This window comes from Callithrix jacchus, chromosome 12 (assembly GCF_049354715.1).
Source record: "Callithrix jacchus isolate 240 chromosome 12, calJac240_pri, whole genome shotgun sequence".
NCBI lineage: Eukaryota > Metazoa > Chordata > Mammalia > Primates > Cebidae > Callithrix > Callithrix jacchus.
In genome coordinates, this window is record NC_133513.1 from 126245463 (window position 1) to 126265789 (window position 20327).

Sequence of the window (20327 nt, forward strand, 5' to 3'; positions counted from 1 at the left end):
CGGCAGCTGCCAATCATGCCCGAGACGGCGACTCCGTCTTCCCTTCTCTCAAGGTAAGGAGCGACAACATGGCACAGACCAGCTGGAAAGCATTTGCCTAAGATTAGGGTAGGACGCCCAGCCTTCCCTGCCGCAGTGTAAACATTATACCTGATCGAGCCAATCCGTGAGCCGTGCGTAAATCAGACACCGCCTCCTCCAGCTGCCTAGAAAATCTGGGAGGGGGGTCTGTCGCCTCCCCCCGTTTTCAGATGTCTGGTTCTCTCTCTCCCTCCCTCTCAAGGAGCTGCTCTCCTCTCTCCTTAACCCACCCACAGGTGTCTGTGTCCTGAATTCTTTCTCAGCACAAGACACCAAACCCCAGCGTATGTACATGCCCCAGACTGCGTAGCCATTTCACCAGTAGAAGTTATTTTTTAAAATCAGGCAAATATACACATAAGCTAACAGGGTACTTTGGAAATGAGAAATAGTCATTAAACAGTATAAGAAAGAGAATCTGTGAGGTAAAAGTGCAGCGGGAGGAAACCTGCTGCGACCTGGCAAGAGCCTCCTGGCAGCTCCATGCAGAGGGAGAAAGGGAAAGAGCGCGATGGAAGACTGGTCTGAACTGTCTCTCTCAAGTCACGTCTTCTGAGCCGAGTGAGGACGCTGGCCAGGAGGTCCTGAGAACATGTGTCCAAGGCAGTCAGCACAGCTTCAGGGAGGCAGGAGACAGCATCGCTGCCTGTCACGTGTCCACCGGTTGGGTCGGGAAAGGCAGGAAAGCTTGCAGGGACTGCGGCTGCTTCCACGTCACAGGCGGATTCCAACATTTCCTGCTGGCGACTGGTTGAGCCATTATCTAAAGAGTTGAAGCCGGCGGACGGAAACGTTCGGGTTCAGATAGGGTGGTTGTGGAAGTCGGGGGGTTCCCGTTCTGTGGAGGAAGGCTCCAGGCCGGGGCTTCGGACAGGACGGATGGCGAAGGCGTCTCAGCAGACCTGAGACGGTGTCACACCGCAGTTACATCACTGCGGGATTGGGAAGAGGCCTGGGAGGGAAGGGGACTCTCTACAGACATACATTTCCCCACGAGAGGTGGCTTGGCTGGGCCACTCCAAACCATGTCGAAGGAACATATTTTGGGGTAAAATTCTTGTATTTCTTTCAGGGCCAGCTACGTGCCATGTGGCGCCAGAGTCAGGTTGGAACCTGTGTCTCGTTGATAAGGACTCAGCTCCATCGTCTCAGGAGAATCCCAAAGGCAGGAGAGGAGAGGAGAGTGAGGCGTGCCCGACCCCCACTTCCCATCACGGCACGCGCTAGACTTCCAGGTCTCCTTGGAAGAGAGATCGATTGGGCTGGGGGGGAGATGGAGACAGAGGAAGACAAGGAGGGAGGGAGAGGCAGAGAATGAGGGTCCAGGAGAAGGAGGAAGCGCGTGAGTGAGGTGAAGGACGCACAGCAGCGGGTCCCACACTCGAGTGGAATTCCAGAGGAGAAACTGAGGACAGCAGGAAGAAATGACTTTAGATTGTAACTATCTCATGATGGGAGGAGAGATGTGAGGCTTGGTACAGAACGGATCCACAAGTGCCCAGCAGGAAAGCCCAGGTCACCCTGTCTCTGCCGGGACTGACCACGCCTCCCTCTCCTCCTTGGGACGACCAAGCCCAGCCCTATTTGTCAGAGCTGCTGAAGGTGTCCGTGGACGCCCCCAGGGCCTCTTCCCACAGCGGACACCCCCACTTTCCTGGGCAACCCCTCCCTCCACACACTCTCTCCTCTGCTCCCCGCATCCCTGCTCTCCTCCTGCGCCAGCCCCCCACCCCCACAGCAGCCCCTCCACCTCCCTGGCCAGGAACCCACGTCCCCTCGGTGACCTTGCCCTTCCTCCTCTCCTTCCTCTCTGCCTGTTCCCCTCTCATGGGACACCCCAGGCCTCTCAGCCAAGTATGTCTCACCTAGGACCATGTCTCTCTGGCCTCCCACCCTCGGTACCTGCCTCCTGCCCGCCATGGCCCACCCTGATGTGCTGCCACGCTGACCCCTGTGTTCCTGTCACTCCTGAGGCCACACCATGCTCCTCCCATATGGTAGGTCCTCTGAGCACTCCCATCTCACCCAGGATGGCTCAAGTCCCACAGAGCCACAATAAGCCCCCACTCCCGGCCTCTGTGGCCAGGACAGGCCCCCTTCCACAGAGGCTTCAGGGGCACAGACACTGTGAGGTAGGGCTGAGCCTGCTTGTTCCTCCGGCCCCACCAATGCACCACAAATGACTCGGCATGCCTGGCCGTGAGTAGGAACAGGGGGTGGCCCTTATTGAGGATGTGGGGAGTTTGCCTCTTGTGGCACTGTCATGGCAAGGGGCTTGGACCACCTTCTCCTCCTCCTCCCCCAACTCCTCCCACAGGCCACCCTCTGCGGACAACACAGTACAGGCGCCCCCACCTGTCCGCCTTCTCCAGCACCTCCGCTGTCTCCTCCCACAGGCCACCCTCTGCGGACAACACAGTGTAGGCATCCCCACCTGTCCGCCTTCTCCAGCACCTCCGCTATCTCCTCCCACAGGCCACCCTCTGCGGACAACACAGCGCAGGCGTCCCCACCTGTCCGCCTTCTCCAGCACCTCCGCTATCTCCTCCCACAGGCCACCCTCTGCGGACAACACAGCGCAGGCGTCCCCACCTGTCCGCCTTCTCCAGCACCTCTGCTGTCTCCTCCCACAGGCCACCCTCTGCGGACAACACAGCGCAGGCGCCCCCACCTGTCCGCCTTCTCCAGCACCTCCACTGTCTCCTCCCACAGGCCACCCTCTGCGGACAACACAGCACAGGCGCCCCCACCTGTCCGCCTTCTCCAGCACCTTCACTGTCTCCTCCCACAGGCCACCCTCTGCAGACAACACAGCGCAGGCGTCCCCACCTGTCCGCCTTCTCCAGCACCTCCGCTGTCTCCTCCCACAGGCCACCCTCTGCGGACAACACAGCGCAGGCGTCCCCACCTGTCCGCCTTCTCCAGCACCTCTGCTGTCTCCTCCCACAGGCCACCCTCTGCGGACAACACAGCGCAGGCGTCCCCACCTGTCCGCCTTCTCCAGCACCTCTGCTGTCTCCTCCCACAGGCCACCCTCTGCGGACAACACAGCGCAGGCGTCCCCACCTGTCCACCTTCTCCAGCACCTCCGCGACATTGGCCAGTGGCTTCCTCAGGTGGTGCCGCAGGTTGTGCTGCAGCAGGGGCAGGCAGGTGTTCCACTGCGTGGCACACACCACATGGATCACCCGGGGGTCGCCCAGGCGGACGGCTCGCTGCAGCGCGATGTCCAGTCTCTGTATGATATCCAGCTGGGCCTGCGAAGGGGACATGGGCGATTCTGCGGGTGCTGCCTCGAGCTGCCGGGCTGGGGCGGCACACAGAGCCAGGGCAGGCTGAGAACTCAGGCCCTAAATCTATCACCCTGCGTGGGGCCGTGCTTGAGCCTGTCTGTGAAAATGGCCAGAGGGACCCTTTCTAGGAGGACGTGGGTGTCTCACAAGACATTACACACAGGAGGCTCGGTGGTGCCCGCACATGGCGGCTGCGTCCACCTTCCTTGTGTGGAGTCAGCAGGGACTGCTCCCTTCCTGCTCCCTTCCTTCTCCCTTCCCAACCTCGTCTCTTTCTTGGGGCCTCTGCAGCAGTCTCTGCTACACGTGCCTTTCCCAGCACAAAGGCTCAGGCCGGGATTTCAGGACAATGGAACCAGCCTCCTCACTCACGTTCCCGCCTCCCGCAAGCCCTGCTGGGCCACCTGTCTGTCCTGTGCTCACTTGGCCACATCTCCACAGCCTGTGGCTGCCACGGGGGCCTCGCCCTCACACTGCCCCAGGTTAGGGTAGAGCCTGCAACTCACAACCCCATCCTGCCACTTGGCTGCTGGGTCCCAAAGCCTCCCACGCCAGGGCCGGCCCTCTGAGACCCTCAGCAGGTGAGCTGGGGGAGGAGCTGTGCAGCCCACAGTGCCGCAGCCACGGCAGCCTCTGTGCACTTTCAGACAAGGTGCAGCAGCCAAAGTGTCGTCTGGAAATCATTCCTTAAACGAATACCCGTTAAGTGCCTGCCACACACGCAGCACCGGCACACAGCAGCAGTCTAAAACCTCCTTCGAGATGCTCGGCCCTGCGGAGGGACCCAAGGAGCAGGCCCCCAGGAGCGTCGGCACCCACCGGGCCGGAACACCCGGGCCAGGCAGGGCAGGCTGAGGACGGGTACGTACACTGTGGGGGTGGGGAAGGCCTCCATGCCACCCTGTTCATCCCCCGCCACGGCACCTCCAGCACTGACCGTCACACCCCCGGCTGCTCTGTGCCCCCTCGCACGGCCTGGCTGACTGGGCCCGAGGGCTCCTGGGCCGACCCTGTGGTGCTCGCTGTGGCGGCACGTCAGGGCTGTGTGCCACCATTCTGTCAGGTTTTTGTTCATCTTTTAACAGGGAAATTCTTACTGAGGAGGAATCTGAAATAATTCGCAGTTCCTTTCCTGGCAGTGGCTGCTGTTCTAGAGCCTGTCATTGCAGACAGCAGCATGGAGGTGGGTCAGGCTCACATGCCTGTAATTGGCAGCTGACAGAGGTGGGTCAGGCTCACGTGCCTGTAATTGGCAGCTGACAGAGGTGGGTCAGGCTCACGTGCCTGTAATTGGCAGCTGACGCCAGGGCCAGCAGTGACTTTTGTCCCCTCACCATTAGGACACTTTCCCAGACTCAAGTAAGGCTAAAAGAAGCCCTTGTGGGGACGCGACCCCATACTCCCAGGCTGGCGTCACCACACAAAGGGGGGGCAGCTCTGCAGGGGTGGCAGGAGGAGGGTTGGAGGGAGTCACATCCCATCTGCACGACTCCAACCCACCAGGGAGGCATGTGGGCCCCGTGTGCGGGAAAGGAAGGGTGGCAATGGAGGGTGGACTCACAGCGGCTGTCATGGGAGGCAGGGTGCGGCCAGGAGTGGGGTCCAGGCCATGTCCCGGCACCCTCAAACCTGGCACAAACCCAACTGGCACCAAGTTCCAGGAATCTGCAAAACAACGCCAGGCGTGTGGCTCCTGCGTGAGGACCCACCTCCACAGCTGCTCGGAGGTACACCTTCATTTCACTCTCAAGTCTCAAAGCTTCTGATTCACACTCCAGACACTCAATTTCAATCAGCTTCCCGGGACCCTGCAGATACAAACGGTTTTGAAAAGATGAGTGATTAGGAAGGGAAGTGCCCGCGCGTTCACTACCTTCAAGGGCCATTTAAAATATAACTGGGTGGAAGTTTCACACGATCAAGGGTGACAGGAAGGCGCCGGCGGCGCAGAGGTGGAAGTGAGGAGGCCACGTGTTTTCAGCTACACCGACTCCCCGCCTGTCCACAGGCCCCACCAGCCGAGAGTGACAGGGAGGGCCCCAATTTTTCCTTTTCAGGGGCGTCGTCCTGGCCCCCAACACTTGGCACCCAGGCCTCGGTCAGGCTGCTTGGTGGCCCTGGGCTGCACAGAAGCCTGGAGGACGGACCTGCTGGGAGCTTCTGTAAGGCTACGGGGGCCCCGAACCCACTTGAGGGGTACAGGACTTCTGGTCTGTGAGCTCAGGCACTGACAGAGCAGCATCTTCATAGCACAGACGCCTCCGTCCTGAGGAGCAGGTCCTTGGCAGCAGACGTCCACGAGGACTGAGCCATGCCTACGGCACTGGGGATGGCTGCACCAGGGTCCTGCATGTCTGGGGCTCGGCACCAGCCAGCATGGAGAGCACAGGAGGCCGCCATCCTGGGCCCGGCCTGTCCACAGGCTGCCAACCCCCACGTCACTGAGGAAGCTGTGCCTGGCTTCACGGAGGTCAGAGAAAGAGCTCCGTGCTTCCCACGTGGTCATGGATCTCAAAGCTCTTCACACGGTCCCACAGGTCAGGGCGTCTGCCCGGTGAAACCATTTCCACCATTTGCTCAAGCAATTGTGAAATGTGTGACAGTGGCTAGTCTTTAAAAATGCATCAGGCTTCAAAATTAAAAACCATTCATATCCTTAACATTAGTGAGCTTTTACAAAATCAGTCTCCTGAGATACTGAATGCCTAATGGGGGGTCGCTTTCGACCAGCGGTCAGCCAGGAGTAACGGGGGCTGGGGCCTGAGGGATGGACAGGCAGAGGCCGGCCAGGCAAAGGGCCAGGAGAGTGTCCTCAACGTGGGGTCACGCTCTGCAGGGGCCACAGGCGGTGGGGGCAGAGCTAGGCCACAGGAGTCTCTCTACCAGCAACCCCACGGCAGCAGGCACCTGCCCGGGAGCCTCAACCTGGGATGCACAAAACATGGCTTCCCGCTCCACAGCGGCCCTCAGAGATGGGGCCTGTTACGCTGCCATTTTGCAGGGACAAACCCTGAGGCTCAGGGAGCTGAAGGAAGGAGGCAGTAGGGCTGGACCCAGGTGTCCCACAGTTATTCTAAGTTGGGGCCACTGTGCCATGGAAAGCCAGAAGATGGAAATGGGGTCCACAGAACCCATCAAAGGGCGTCAAACACAGGAGCCCCTCCCACGCTGTGCCCATCCTCCGTGCCACGTGGCCTGCTGTTTCCAGCCTTGACCACGCTTCCCACCTGCACCCTGACCTCCGCCACCTGGGCAGTCCCTCCAAGGGCAGCCCCAGCACATGGCTGCGGATCCGAGGGTCCCCCTCTGCACGCTCCACTCAAGGAAGACAGCACGAAGGAGGCCCCAGCACATGGCTGCGGATCCGAGGGTCCCCTCTGCACGCTCCACTCAAGGAAGACAGCACGAGGGAGGCCCCAGCACATGGCTGCGGATCCGAGGGTCCCCCTCTGCACACTCCACTCAAGGAAGACAGCACGAGGGAGGCCCCAGCACATGGCTGCAGATCCGAGGGTCCCCTCTGCACACTCCATGTGTAAATCGACAGTTTGCTCAGTGTGGTGCACGATACTGAAACCACCCTGGTAAGTAAAGAAAGCCCTGTCTGGGAACGAGCCCCGTCACAGTTCCCTCAAGAAGCAGCACACTTGATGTGTACAGTCTTACACACTTTTGTTCATGTGAAGCTTTTTCTGGGGGGCAGAACTGTAACATGTATTCTTAAAATATTAAAAGTGAAAATTCCCTAGTCATTCTGTGTAGATGCACTCAGCTTAGGGAAAAATCCTAAATGCAGAAAAATGTTTTAGGCACAACATGTTCACTGCAGCCCTTCACGTAATAAGCAAAAAATTATCCAGCAGCCCGGCCTTCTCTGAGAGGGGACGTTCCAAGACTCCCAACCCCGGGGAGGCCTGAAACCCGACGGATACTGCGGCTTTTCTCAACATAAATCCCTGTGATAAAGTTCAATTCGTCAGTTAGGCACAGTAAGATATTTACAATGACCCACAGTAAGAAGATACAATCGCAGCACTATACAGCCATAAGTGGGACGTGGACGTGGCCTGTCTCAGAACACCTGAGCATTTTCACACTGTTGGCACCTGCAGGTCACAACTGCAGCACGTGAGGCCCTGCCGACGAGGTCTGCACGTCCAGTGACGGGACTGGTGGAGGGCCGGGGTCACTAGCATTAGGAAAGTTTACGCCGCCCGCAAAGTGGGCGCTAGAAACAACTGTGGCCACTGTGGACCAGTGGCCACAGTAAAGGTAAAGAGAAATGAGCAGGTGCAAAATTGAAAAACCATCTCACCGCAGCCGTGCGAAACGCAGGCCAGAAAGACGGCAGTGGGCTGACCACACCGACGGGGGCTCTGGGGCCACAGCTGTGCCTGCTTTTCCTTCCTTTGCTTTTCGACCGGATGCACGGTGAGTGGCCCCCGCACCCCCTGCCAACAGTGTCATGAGGCCACTTACCACGCTTTCCATCTTCTTCAGGTCTGAGAGGCAGTCAGAGGAGATCTCCGTGCACTTCAAGGTCAAGGAAAAACGAGCCAATTCAAAAAGCAGAAGCATTCTGCAAACAAAGAAACCGGCCAGCACCACCTCAGTCCCGGGCACGTCCCCGTTCAACCAGAGGCAGGAAATAAGGCAGGATAAGAAATGAATGTAACGAATTAGAACAGAAACCCTGCTGTGAGGTCCAGCTGGGCTTGAGGCTATAGCATTGGAGCCCAGCAGTCTCCCAGGGCCAGCACAGCTGTGGAGGCCACCAGGGGCCACCGCGTCCCTGCTGGATGCTCTGTTCCTCTCACTCCAGGCCTTCAGGTTACATGCAGACCCCAGGGCAGGCACAGGGGCTACTTCAGGGATCATCATACCCACTGCCTTGCACAGCCACTCAGACCCACATCTGCAGCTCAAGAGGACAGAGGCCTTGCAGGGAAGAGGCAGGAGCCTCCCCACACCCACCCCCCATAGAGCCTGGGCCACCCTGCTCCCCACACAGAGCCTGGGGCCCCACACACAGAACCTGGAGCTCCCTCCTCCCCACACAGAGCCTGGGCTCCCCACAGTCCCCACACAGAGCCTGGAGCTCCCTCCTCCCCACACAGAACCTGGGCTCCCCACACTCCCCACACAGTGCCTGGGGCTCCCCACACTCCCCACACAGAGCCTGGGACTCCCCACACTCCCCACACAGAGCCTGGGACTCCCCACACTCCCCACACAGAGCCTGGGGCTCCCCACACTCCCCACACAGAGCCTGGGGCTCCCCACACTCCCCACACAGAGCCTGGGGCTCCTCACACTCTGTACACAGAGCCTGGGACTCCCCACACTCCCCACACAGAGCCTGGGGCTCCCCACACTCCCCACACAGAGCCTGGGGCTCCTCACACTCTGTACACAGAGCCTGGGACTCCCCACACTCCCCACACAGAGCCTGGGACTCCCCACACTCCCCACACAGAGCCTGGGACTCCCCACACTCCCCACACAGAGCCTGGGCCTCCCTCCTTCCCACACAGAGCCTGGGCCTCCCTCCTTCCCACACAGAGCCTGGGGCCACAGCTGTGCCTGCTTTTCCTTCCTTTGCTTTTCGACCGGATGCACGGTGAGTGGCGACAAGCCCGTGGTAGCATCACCAATTACAGGTGCAGTCACCAATCAGGGTCTTTGTAGAAATGGACAGGCTGAGAAATATCAACATGCAAAGGACCCACAGTGCCGAAGACCACTTCAAAAAAGCACACAGGGTATGCTCAGCACCCCACTTGAAGGCTTGCTGTGGAGCTCAGGGATCACGAGCGTGCTCCTGGGGTAGAGATTAGGCCAGGGTGTCTCGCCTGGACCCCTCTGAGCCAGGAGGAACCTGTCCACCAGCCGCCTTGCCACCCATGATGAAGGCCCACTAGATGAAGAGTGCCTGTAGCTGCCACCCATGGCGTCTCCAGACATTGCTGAATGTCACCAGGAGCACATCCACATGTCTTCTGTCCTTTCCTGGGAGTTATCACAGTCTTACCAGGAATACAATTGGTGGCCGCTGGCAGTGACCCAAGCTGGCCCTCAATGAGGTGTGGCCATCCTCCCTGCAGTCCTGGGCTGCCTTTGGGGTGGGCTTGTCCTTGCTCACCTCCTCCCCCTGCTCAGCTGCTGGACCCTCTCAGGTCCTGGCAGGCCGGGCCTCTCCATCCTACCCGAGCTCCAGTGCACAGGCCTGCTGGGCAGGTCAGGAGGAGAGAATCCATAAAGGTGCCCGAGGATCCCGCCTGTGGACAGAGCTCAGAGCAGGGCTATTTCCACTGGTCCCGAGAACCCTCCTGGGAGCACCCGGCCACGGAAGGGGAAGCTTGGCCGGACTTCCGTTACACCTTGGAGGGTCTGACGGAAGACGTGAACTCCTTCCAGAACAACGTATCACACACATCCCCATGTACACGTGCACTCATACCCATCCCAAAAACAGACCTATCAGAGGGCTGGCCCCACGCCCTTCCAGCTGAGCCGCAGTCCTGTGGCCCCTCCCTCAAGGAGCCTGCAGCTAGCAGTGGAGATCTCGGTGTTGGGTGAGTGCCACCCTCCCTGATGAGACCACAAATGTTCTAGTGTCTGGCGCACCAGCTGGCTGTCCCTTGCTGGCACTGAGGAAGCGAGCGGTCATGCCAGGGGCAGGGCCTGGACTCACAAGAAGAGTCCTGCCAACACCCCAATGAGTTTGGGGGCCCCTTCCCTAGCCCAGCCTTGAGAAGAGACCCCAGACCAGTCAACTCTGTGGCTGCTTCTGCAGCCGCGTTCCCATCCTGCAGACACGGCAAGGCCACGGACCTGCGCCCGGGTTCCCATCCTGCAGACACGGCGAGGTCACGGACCCACGCCCGGGTTCCCGTCCCGCAGACACAGCGAGGTCACGGACTTGTGTTGTTTCAAGCTGTGAAGTTTGTGGGTATTTGTCACGCAGACACAGAGAACTAATACGTCTTCTCTCTTAGTTTCCCAAGGCCACCATAAAACCAAACAGGTAATTTCAGCCTCCCATACCAACAAGCTTTACTTGTTCCCCATTCTCTTGAAAATATACGCAGTGCTACTGAGGAGGTGAGAAAATCGCTCCAGGGACAAAGGACAAACCCCCACCCACACCGAGCCCACGAAGGCAACCTGCCAGTGTTTTCCAAGTGCTTCTGAAAGCCTCGGGCTCAGCTTCCGGCTTCCAGGACTTATCCTGAACTCTCAAAGTGCCGGGAGGATTCGGGAAGGCACAGAATCCAAACAAGCAGCCTGAAAAAGGCTCCAGAGAAACCTGGGTTCTCCCACCCACAACACACCACGCAGCCACCAGTGCCGAGAGGCACCGCAGTAACCTAAGCGCGCACGTGCCTGTGATATCCACGGTAAAAAGTCGGCTATGAAAGTGTCCGCAAAACAGTCCAAACCTCAGGCCATAAAAACCCAGAAAAGATGCACTAACAACCCCCACGATGGCTGGCTTTTCCGAAGGCGGTTCTAGTCGCTAAGTTTCACACTTTTTCACATGTTTGTACACTGATTATGAAGATGTGATATTGAAACACAAAGACACGTACTTTTCTTCTCTGAGGGAAGGAGAGCGGCGGTGGTTGAAACGGCCCAAGTGTGTATAGGCCTTTCTCAGAATGACGCTGACGTCTTCCGGTAAATCATTTTGCTCCTGTTTTCTAGAAATAATCCAGAGGCTAATTGACCAAAGATCTTGTCAGATTCATTCAAATTCTCCAAAGAGAAACTCCACGTCTATAAAATTCTGTTTCCCACTTAACAGGAGACCTAAACTAACCCCTCCTGCTTTCTCTTCCTTAAATTTCTAAGATAACTTTTCACCCCTTCTGGTCCTTCTTCCTACAAGGCCGGAAATGAACATCCTCGGGTGAGACGTGCCCAGACCCTGCGCTAGAGCAAGCACCCATATGGGAGCCCTCTCTCTGTTCAACAGTGACAGAACTGGGGCCAGTATGGCTCTCTAACAGGGACACTGCCCACAAAAAACAAACAGCTCGGATTTCCTAACAGCCCTCAGCACCCACACACACTGTGACCTCCTCACTCCCCTCAGCACCCACACACACTGTGACCTCCTCACTCCCCTCAGCACCCACACACACTGTGACCTCCTCACTCCCCTCAGCACCCACACACACTGTGACCTCCTCACTCCCTCAGCACCCACACACACTGTGACCTCCTCACTCCCCTCAGCACCCACACACACAGTGACCTTCTCACTCCCCTCAGCACCCACACACACTGTGACCTCCTCACTCCCCTCAGCACCCACACACACTGTGACCTCCTCACTCCCTCAGCACCCACACACACTGTGACCTCCTCACTCCCCTCAGCACCCACACACACAGTGACCTTCTCACTCCCCTCAGCACCCACACACACAGTGACCTCCTCACTCCCCTCAGCACCCACACACACTGTGACCTCCTCACTCCCTCAGCACCCACACACACTGTGACCTCCTCACTCCCCTCAGCACCCACACACACAGTGACCTTCTCACTCCCCTCAGCACCCACACACACAGTGACCTCCTCACTCCCCTCAGCACCCACACACACTGTGACCTCCTCACTCCCCTCAGCACCCACACACACTGTGACCTCCTCACTCCCATCAGCACCCACACACACAGTGACCTCCTCACTCCCCTCAGCACCCACACACACTGTGACCTCCTCACTCCCCTCAGCACCCAGACGCTGTGACCTCCTCACTCCCCTCAGCACCCACACACACAGTGACCTCCTCACTCCCCTCAGCACCCACACACACAGTGACCTCCTCACTCCCCTCAGCACCCACACACACTGTGACCTCCTCACTCCCCTCAGCACCCACAGACGCTGTGACCTCCTCACTCCCCTCAGCACTCACACACACAGTGACCTCCTCACTCCCCTCAGCACCCACACACACTGTGACCTCCTCACTCCCCTCAGCACCCACAGACGCTGTGACCTCCTCGCTCCCCTCAGCACCCACACACACAGTGACCTCCTCACTCCCCTCAGCACCCACACACACAGTGACCTCCTCACTCCCCTCAGCATCCACAGACGCTGTGACCTCCTCACTCCCTCAGCACCCACAGACGCTGTGACCTCCTCACTCCCCTCAGCACCCACACACACTGTGACCTCCTCACTCCCCTCAGCACCCACAGACGCTGTGAACTCCTCACTCCCCTCAGCACCCACACACACTGTGACCTCCTCACTCCCCTCAGCACCCACACACACTGTGACCTCCTCACTCCCCTCAGCACCCACAGACGCTGTGACCTCCTCACTCCCCTCAGCACCCACACACACAGTGACCTCCTCACTCCCTCAGCACCCACACACACTGTGACCTCCTCACTCCCTCAGCACCCACACACAGTGACCTTCTCACTCCCCTCAGCACCCACACACACAGTGACCTCCTCACTCCCCTCAGCACCCACACACACAGTGACCTCCTCACTCCCCTCAGCACCCACACACACTGTGACCTCCTCACTCCCCTCAGCACCCACACACACAGTGACCTCCTCACTCCCTCAGCACCCACACACAGTGACCTCCTCACTCCCCTCAGCACCCACACACACAGTGACCTCCTCACTCCCCTCAGCACCCACACACACTGTGACCTCCTCACTCCCCTCAGCACCCACACACACAGTGACCTCCTCACTCCCACCATCACCCACACACACAGTGACCTTCTCACTCCCCTCAGCACCCACACACACAGTGACCTCCTCACTCCCACCATCACCCACACACACAGTGACCTCCTCACTCCCACCATCACCCACACACACAGTGACCTCCTCACTCCCCTCAGCACCCACACACACAGTGACCTCCTCACTCCCACCATCACCCACACACACAGTGACCTCCTCACTCCCCTCAGCACCCACACACACAGTGACCTTCTCACTCCCCTCAGCACCCACACACACAGTGACCTTCTCACTCCCCTCAGCACCCACACACACAGTGACCTTCTCACTCCCCTCAGCACCCACACACACAGTGACCTCCTCACTCCCCTCAGCACCCACACAGTGACCTCCTCACTCCCACCATCACCCACACACACAGTGACCTTCTCACTCTCCTCAGCACCCACACACACAGTGACCTCCTCACTCTCCTCAGCACCCACACACACAGTGACCTTCTCACTCCCCTCAGCACCCACACACACAGTGACCTTCTCACTCCCCTCAGCACCCACACACACAGTGACCTCCTCACTCCCACCATCACCCACACACACAGTGACCTTCTCACTCCCCTCAGCACCCACACACACAGTGACCTCCTCACTCCCACCATCACCCACACACACAGTGACCTTCTCACTCCCCTCAGCACCCACACAGGCTGTGATCCTCACCATCCCAAGTCCCTCTAGCTACACAGCACACCCTGCTGTCCTTTGAAGCTTCTCAAAAGGGCCCTCTCTACTCCCTGGGTGTGATCTCCCTCATTTCTCTCTCCCACTGCAGCCAGGATTTGACCGACAGACTATTCCTGCTCTGCTCACTCCGCCTGTCAGGGCCCCAGCCTCACGTGGGATGACCCGTCGGTCAGAGGGTCACCTCCTCCTCCTAAAAGCTCTTTCTGCACTTGGCTTTGAAGCCACCCTCTCCCTTCTGTGGCCTCACTGGCATTTCCTCAGGGCTGGGAGGGAGGCAGGGCCAGGCATCGGGGTGGCCTTCAGATCCCCACACCCCGAGGCCTCCCCGGCTCCCGCTCTCCAGGTGCGGTCACTGCGACTCCAGACTCGTGGGCCCTGGACAGTATTTGCTCTCCCTCCCAGCATGACTTACGCCTTCAGCATGTTAATATAGAAAGCGACTGACAGGCTAATGGAGTTTTTCATGTCTTCCTTTAACTGAAGCTCGTCCATTAGTTCGTGACGAACCTGTCATAAAACGGAACGGATTATTAGTCTGGATTCAAACAATCAGGCAGAGATTCAGATTTTGGCCTAGATTTTATTTTCTCATTAATTACGTTTTCTATCTAGCTCTTCAGATACAACATAAGCTGATTTCCCATGTGTCAACATGAAGAGCTGATGAATGCTTACGTACGAATTCTTGTAGTAATGACTTGTCTCTGAATTTCCCATTAACTTTAGAGAAAGTCAAAGTTGTTACAAAGGAACTATTCAAAGAGCCACGATGACAGCAAAAGACCGTTTTCACAACGTCAGTGATACGCGTCTTCACGTTGGATGCGCCGCTATCTCTTCCTAATACGTTTACATGTCTCTGTTCATGCACGTATGCATATAGGTTCTCTATCTCTCAGCAAACTCGTACATGGTTTCCATGCACCGTTTCCCGAACAATGACTTTTAAGAAAGTGACTTCTTGTCTCCATTTCTCAGACGCCGACTTACCATCATGGAGAATACCTGCCGGTATTTCTGCGGCACGTGGGCCTTTATGAACGGCGCTGCGGTGGAGCAGAACCTGGCAGCCTCCTCCCTCCTTCCGGCTTGCACGTAACACTCCAGAAGTTCCCTGGAGCATAAAAACGCGTCACCGTTCAGCCCGGTCCTAACTGTTTTCTCCTGTCTAATAACCGGGTTATTAAACCGTGACAAAGTTTATGTTTCACAAACTGTAAAAGCTACGCTGGGGTCAGCTTCTTCGGCCAGAACCAGGCCCCACGGCTCACCAGGAACGGGCAGCAGGCGCTGGACAGCTCGCTACCGCTGCACCAGGCCATTTTGAAACGAAAGATCTGTGTTCATATTCTTCAAAGGTTCCCCAAACAGCCATCCAGCAGGTAACCAACACCTGCAGACCCTGGGCTCGGGGCTGAGGGGAGCTGCTCTGAAGCTGGCACAGCTGGGATCCTCGCTGGGCACATCCGCCCGTCCCTGGCCTGCCCCTGGCCTGCAGAGAGAGCTCCGCAGACACAGAGAGCTCGGACCCATCCCCCTTCCATCGCCCGGCGCAGAGACAGCGCATCTGCTGACACCCCACGTGGTGGCCCCTCAAGGCTGAGACCCGGCCGGGCCACCTGGGCTCCGGATACACTCACTCTGCTCAGTTTCATGCTGTGAAAACGTCTACTGCATTAACATTTTAAGAACTAAGATTGCAAAACTGTGAGCCAGGCTGGGCGGCACAGGCTCACGTCTGCTTTGCTATGAGTCTTGTTCTGTTGTCATATCCTCATAACCAGGGCATGGCAAATGTCATCTATAGATTTTGGAAAGGATCTTCAGACAAGACACACAGAACATGTGACTGTGGGAGAGAACGCACACGTGCACCCCAGCGACGTGGAATCCCGTCCCCCAGGGAGATGGGTCAGTGGCCTCAGAGCCGGCCGGGCAGCCCACTGAGAGGCCACAGAGGCCACGGCGAGCCCCACTCACAGCATCAGCTCGGCACGCCACTCCTTGTCTTCCTCCTCAGTCTGACTGAGCACGTTGACGATTTGGGAAAGGCTGGGGATCAGACAGTGGCGGTATCCAGGCTTGAGGAACGGCCTCACCATCTGCCAGTAGAGGACTGATGCATTATACACCAAAAAGTGATACCTGTGAGGCAACAGAGGACGTGGAGAGGCAGTCAGAGCCCAGCCGGCCCGAGCTGCAAAACCAAGGGGCTGCTGTGTCCCCAGAGCCCCTCCCAGGAGGGGGCCTCGGGTCCTGTCCCAGCGACGGCAGCAGCCCCATGTGAGGAGCTTTAGCCCAGCCTGCAGGAGCACCAGGACGCAGAGCCCTTCCTTGGGACAGGCTTGGGCAGCCCTGGGCCCAGCGTGCTATGGCTCCCGGGCAGTCCCAGTGGTGATGACCCGGCCACAGGCTCCCTAGTCCAGACCAAGGCCCCCCTTCAGTCAATCATTCCACAAACTAAACACCCCCCACCCCCATCTCCCATGAAAACACACCACTGAGCAAGGCCTCCTGTGGCTCTCAAAGAACAGACAAGAATGGGCAAGGACAGAGGAAATCAAGGAAGGCTTCCTGGAGGAGGTTACATGCCTGTTGTGACCTAAAAGACATTAGGAGGCAGCCAAGAGAGTAGTGGAGGAAAAGGAGGTCAGGCAAATGGAAGAGAAGGAAGGACCCTCCAGGGAATGAAGTTTCTATTCCCCAGCATGGAATGTGAAGTGGAGGAGGGTGGGGTGGAGGAGGGAGCAGAGGCCCCTCTCAGGGGTCTAGGCCTCTCCCTGGGCAGTAGGGAGCCCTTGGAGGGACTGAAGTAAGAGAATCCCGGGCCCATCTGCCCTTCTCACTCTAGGGCCACTCCACAGCAGGGCCGGCTCTGCCCCATAGGGCCTGGGTATCTGAGGGTCCTGGGCCCGCCGGCATGGGCACCAGCACTGCTCACTGCCGAGGAGGGAGGTGGACACCAGGGTGGCCGTGGCAAGCCCACCCCTCTGAGTTTACTAGAGCCACCGCGTGACTGTGGGACAGGACTCATCTTGTTTCCAGGTTTTCAGGAGAGGAGTGGGGGTGTGAGGTGTCCCAACCAGACGGCCACCACTGTGTGAGGCAGAGGGATCATCCCGGGACACCATCAGCTGCTGCGTCTCCTGGGGTGCCACGTCTCTTCAGAAAAGAACCCATCTCCTCCCTCTAAGTGGCTCTCCCCAAATTCCCAGTGGGGCCCCCACATGCCCACGGTCCGGCTCAGGGTCTCCGGTCCCACTGTCATGGCCCTGGACAAGCCAGTGCTTCCCTCTCTCTCCACAGAACCTGGCCTCTTCCCAAAGGTGGTCCTGACCTCTGGCAAAGCTCTGTCACCCCCTGGCCTGTCCGCGGTCAGGAGCAGACAGCCTCCCTCCCACGGCACTCACCACTCCCGTGTGGCTCCCCCGCAGACACCCTTGTCCTTAGAACCTCTGGCTTGAGGCAGGGCCTCCCCGTCCCCTGTCCCCATGCAGGGAGGATCTGTGGGGCTGGGCCTGCATCCCCAGCACGTGCAACTGGGTAGGGCCAGAGAGGCCACCAGCGGGCAAGCAGGCCTACATGGGCAGAATGGACGAGGGACCCACAGCTTCCATTTAAGTCTCCTCCAAACATGGTGTCCTATTCAAACATGTGGCATTAATACGGGTTTTGTGCCAGCTGGACAGTTTCAAGCATGATACTTGGTTTTGTGCCGAGAGCACTGAACAGAAAGAAGCCTGTGTTGGAGTCGCCTCTACAGGGACAGCGGGCCTTGGCCAGGTCGTCCGCCAGAGGGCAGCAGAGGTTCGCCGCGCCGCAGGGAAAGAACGGGAAGGGGCTGGGCACCCTGGGGACGCAAGGGGGTCGGGGCAGAGCCTGGAGAAAACAGACTTTTTTTTTTTTTTGCTTTTTGCTTTTTTTGAGACGGAGTTTCGCTCTTGTTACCCAGGCTGGAGTGCAATGGCGCGTTCTCAGCTCACCACAACCTCCACCTCCCGGGTTCAGGCGATTCTCCTGCCTCAGCCTCCCGAGTAGCTGGAATTACAGGCACGCACCACCGTGCCCAGCTAATTTTTTGTATTTTTAGTAGAGACGGGGTTTCACCATGTTGACCAGGATGGTCTCGATCTCTTGACCTCGTGATCCACGCGCCTCGGCCTCCCAAAGTGCTGGGATTACAGGCTTGAGCCACCGCGCCCGGCCGGAGTTTTGCTCGTCACACAGGCTGCAGCGCAGTGGTGCGACCTGGGCTCACCGCAACCTCCGCCTCCCAAGTTCAAGTGATTCTTCTGCCTCAGCCTCCCCAGTAGCTGGCATTATAGCTGCATGCCACCATGCCCAGCAGAAAACAGACTCTTCACAGCCATCTAAAACCATTAAACCGCCCAGTGCAGACGAGGCTGTGACTCAGGGAATTATGCAGGAACATGGCCTAGTCCACATGCTGACAAGTGAGTAGTCACACGTGCATGAAAATCACAAACCACAAACTAGGGGAAAACCCACAGTCCATGTAACTAGACCCACGTGGCAAGTTCTGGCTCGGAAGTCTTTCACTCAGTCAAGTGGAAAAGGCCAGTCCAACTCTGCCTACCTCGGTTCTCCTCTGGCAAAGTTTATAGCCTTCATGTACTGAGTCACGCAATTTTCAAATTCCTCCTAAAGCAACGTAAAGAAGCACAATTAGACCGAAACACTGACCACTGCTCATCGCCCCTTCTGCGGATGCCACGGCGGGTTCATGGGTGGCCTGGTGCTCCCCGTGTATCCACAGGTGACGGCGTGGTAGACAGCTCGAGTGGGCATCAGAAACTGCAGTGCCTGTGCTCGGGCACGCCTGCCCCACCCCAGCTCTTCTCTGCCCACTAGGGGCAGCTTCGGGCACAGATGCCACAGAGACCATGACGCTATGAGGCAAAGGTCCAGTGGTCCCGCAGGACGTATCAGATGCCAACACTTGAGCAAAAAGCATGAACAGGAGACGGCGCAAGTTTCATGCCACTCTGGAAATGAATTCCTTCACACTTGTATGCTAGGAATGATTTCAAGCCTGGTCTAGCCTGCTGTTCTGGAGCGGGGGTGGAAATGGGAGGAGGGCACAGGAGACTCTCACCAGGTTTTCTGCTGACTTCGGGGCACACAGCTGAGCCCTGCACAGGTGCGCTCGGCCCAGAAACTGGGTGACGGGCGCCTTCACCTTGAAGTACATCTGGATGCAGTCCTCGCTCACCTCTGGCTGTCCCATCTGCAAGAGAACACCCATGGAAGATCGCAGACCGCCGGCCTCAGAGCGGGTGGCCTCCCTTCCCAGAAACACCATGGGGCGGCTTTCAGAACAGGCCTCAAGCAGAGGTCCAGCCTGCTTCCAGCCCCCTTTCCTGCCAGGCCCCTCCGCATCCACTGCCACCCAGAGGCCCTCCCTCTGCCTGCAGCATCCCGGCAACTGTTACCTTGAGGGCCTGCTCCGCACACAGAACGAACAGGTCCGGGCTGAAGCTCTCTGAGGGGTCGAACTCCGATTTCCCCAAGTTAGCAGATTTGATCAACTCGTAGGCCTTCTTCAAGGACGCAGCATCTGTCACAGACGGGGGGCTGAGGGGGGTCTGGTCACCGGGCCGGGGAGAGTGGGCCGGGGCCGCGATCCTGGCCGCCAGGGAGCAGCGGTCTGGACGCCTCCCTAGAAGGGCGCCTCCCTTTACGTGCGCTCGGCCAGACCCTGGGGACAGGGGAGGCTCCGCCGTGGCCCTCAGGGGTCGCCTCCCCGGGCGGGGCGGGGGCGGGGCGGGAGCGGGGCGGGGCCTTCCCGAGCGGGGCGGGGGGGTGGGGCGGAGCCTCCCCGGGCGGGGCGGGGGATGGGGGCGGGGCCTTCCCGGGCGGGGCGGGGCCTTCCCGAGCGGGGCGGGGGGGTGGGGCGGGGCCTCCCAGGGCGGGGCGGGGGTGGGGGCGGGGCCTCCCCGGGCGGGACGGGGTCGTGGCGGGGGTCGTGGTGGGGCGGGGCCTCCCCGGGCGGGGCGGGGTCGTGGCGGGGCAGGGCCGCCTTGCCCACCTTGCAGGCTCTCGGCGCGGGCCAGCTCCTGCGTGATGACCAGGTCCATGGCGCCGGCGCCCGGCTCGTCCGCCCTCCCCGCTCCGCGGTGCGTCCCGCTGCCCAGGGCCGGTTGGGTTCCGCCCGCGCGGACCGGCCGCGGTTGCCTGGCGACCGAAAAGGACGCGGACGGCGGCCTACGGGTCGGCGGCGGGGCCACACTTGTCGGAAGGCGAACGGCCCACGCGCACGCCCTGCGGCCCCCGCCAGCGTCCCGGGAGCGAGGACACGGGGCCGGCGACTCCCGCGGAGGCCGGGGCGAGGGGCGGGGGCGCCGAGGGGTGCGCGCGGGCCGTCCTCTCCCCGCTCCGGGCCCGGGTGTGCCGGGTTCTGGTGCCGGCCTCGGGCTCACCCTCCGCCTACCGGGGAACGTCTTCCTGCGTCCCCCGCGCCTG

At 59.2% G+C, this 20327-nt stretch overlaps 1 protein-coding gene across 36 annotated transcripts in view; it reads right to left on the reverse strand.

Moving 5' to 3' along the window:
* Positions 1-20018, reverse strand: part of CFAP46 (cilia and flagella associated protein 46) — a 132149-nt gene extending 112131 nt beyond the window's left edge. For 35 of the 36 annotated variants that reach the window (XR_013525227.1, XR_013525229.1, XR_013525230.1 and 32 more), the window contains exons 1-11: positions 19894-20018; positions 19298-19563; positions 18961-19092; positions 18442-18506; positions 15825-15989; positions 14835-14958; positions 14257-14351; positions 10967-11077; positions 7854-7953; positions 5084-5182; positions 3148-3338 (exon numbers count right to left, since the gene is read on the reverse strand). Coding sequence is in view for 24 of the 36 variants with exons in the window: in XM_078346826.1 (XP_078202952.1) it covers positions 3148-3338; positions 5084-5182; positions 7854-7953; positions 10967-11077; positions 14257-14351; positions 14835-14958; positions 15825-15989; positions 18442-18506; positions 18961-19092; positions 19298-19563; positions 19894-19942 (1397 nt within the window). In the remaining 12 variants the exon portion in view is untranslated. The remainder of the gene's footprint in view (positions 1-3147; positions 3339-5083; positions 5183-7853; positions 7954-10966; positions 11078-14256; positions 14352-14834; positions 14959-15824; positions 15990-18441; positions 18507-18960; positions 19093-19297; positions 19564-19893) is intronic. The other variant, XM_054243521.2, reaches the window with a different exon arrangement.
* Positions 20019-20327: the final 309 nt, after the last annotated feature.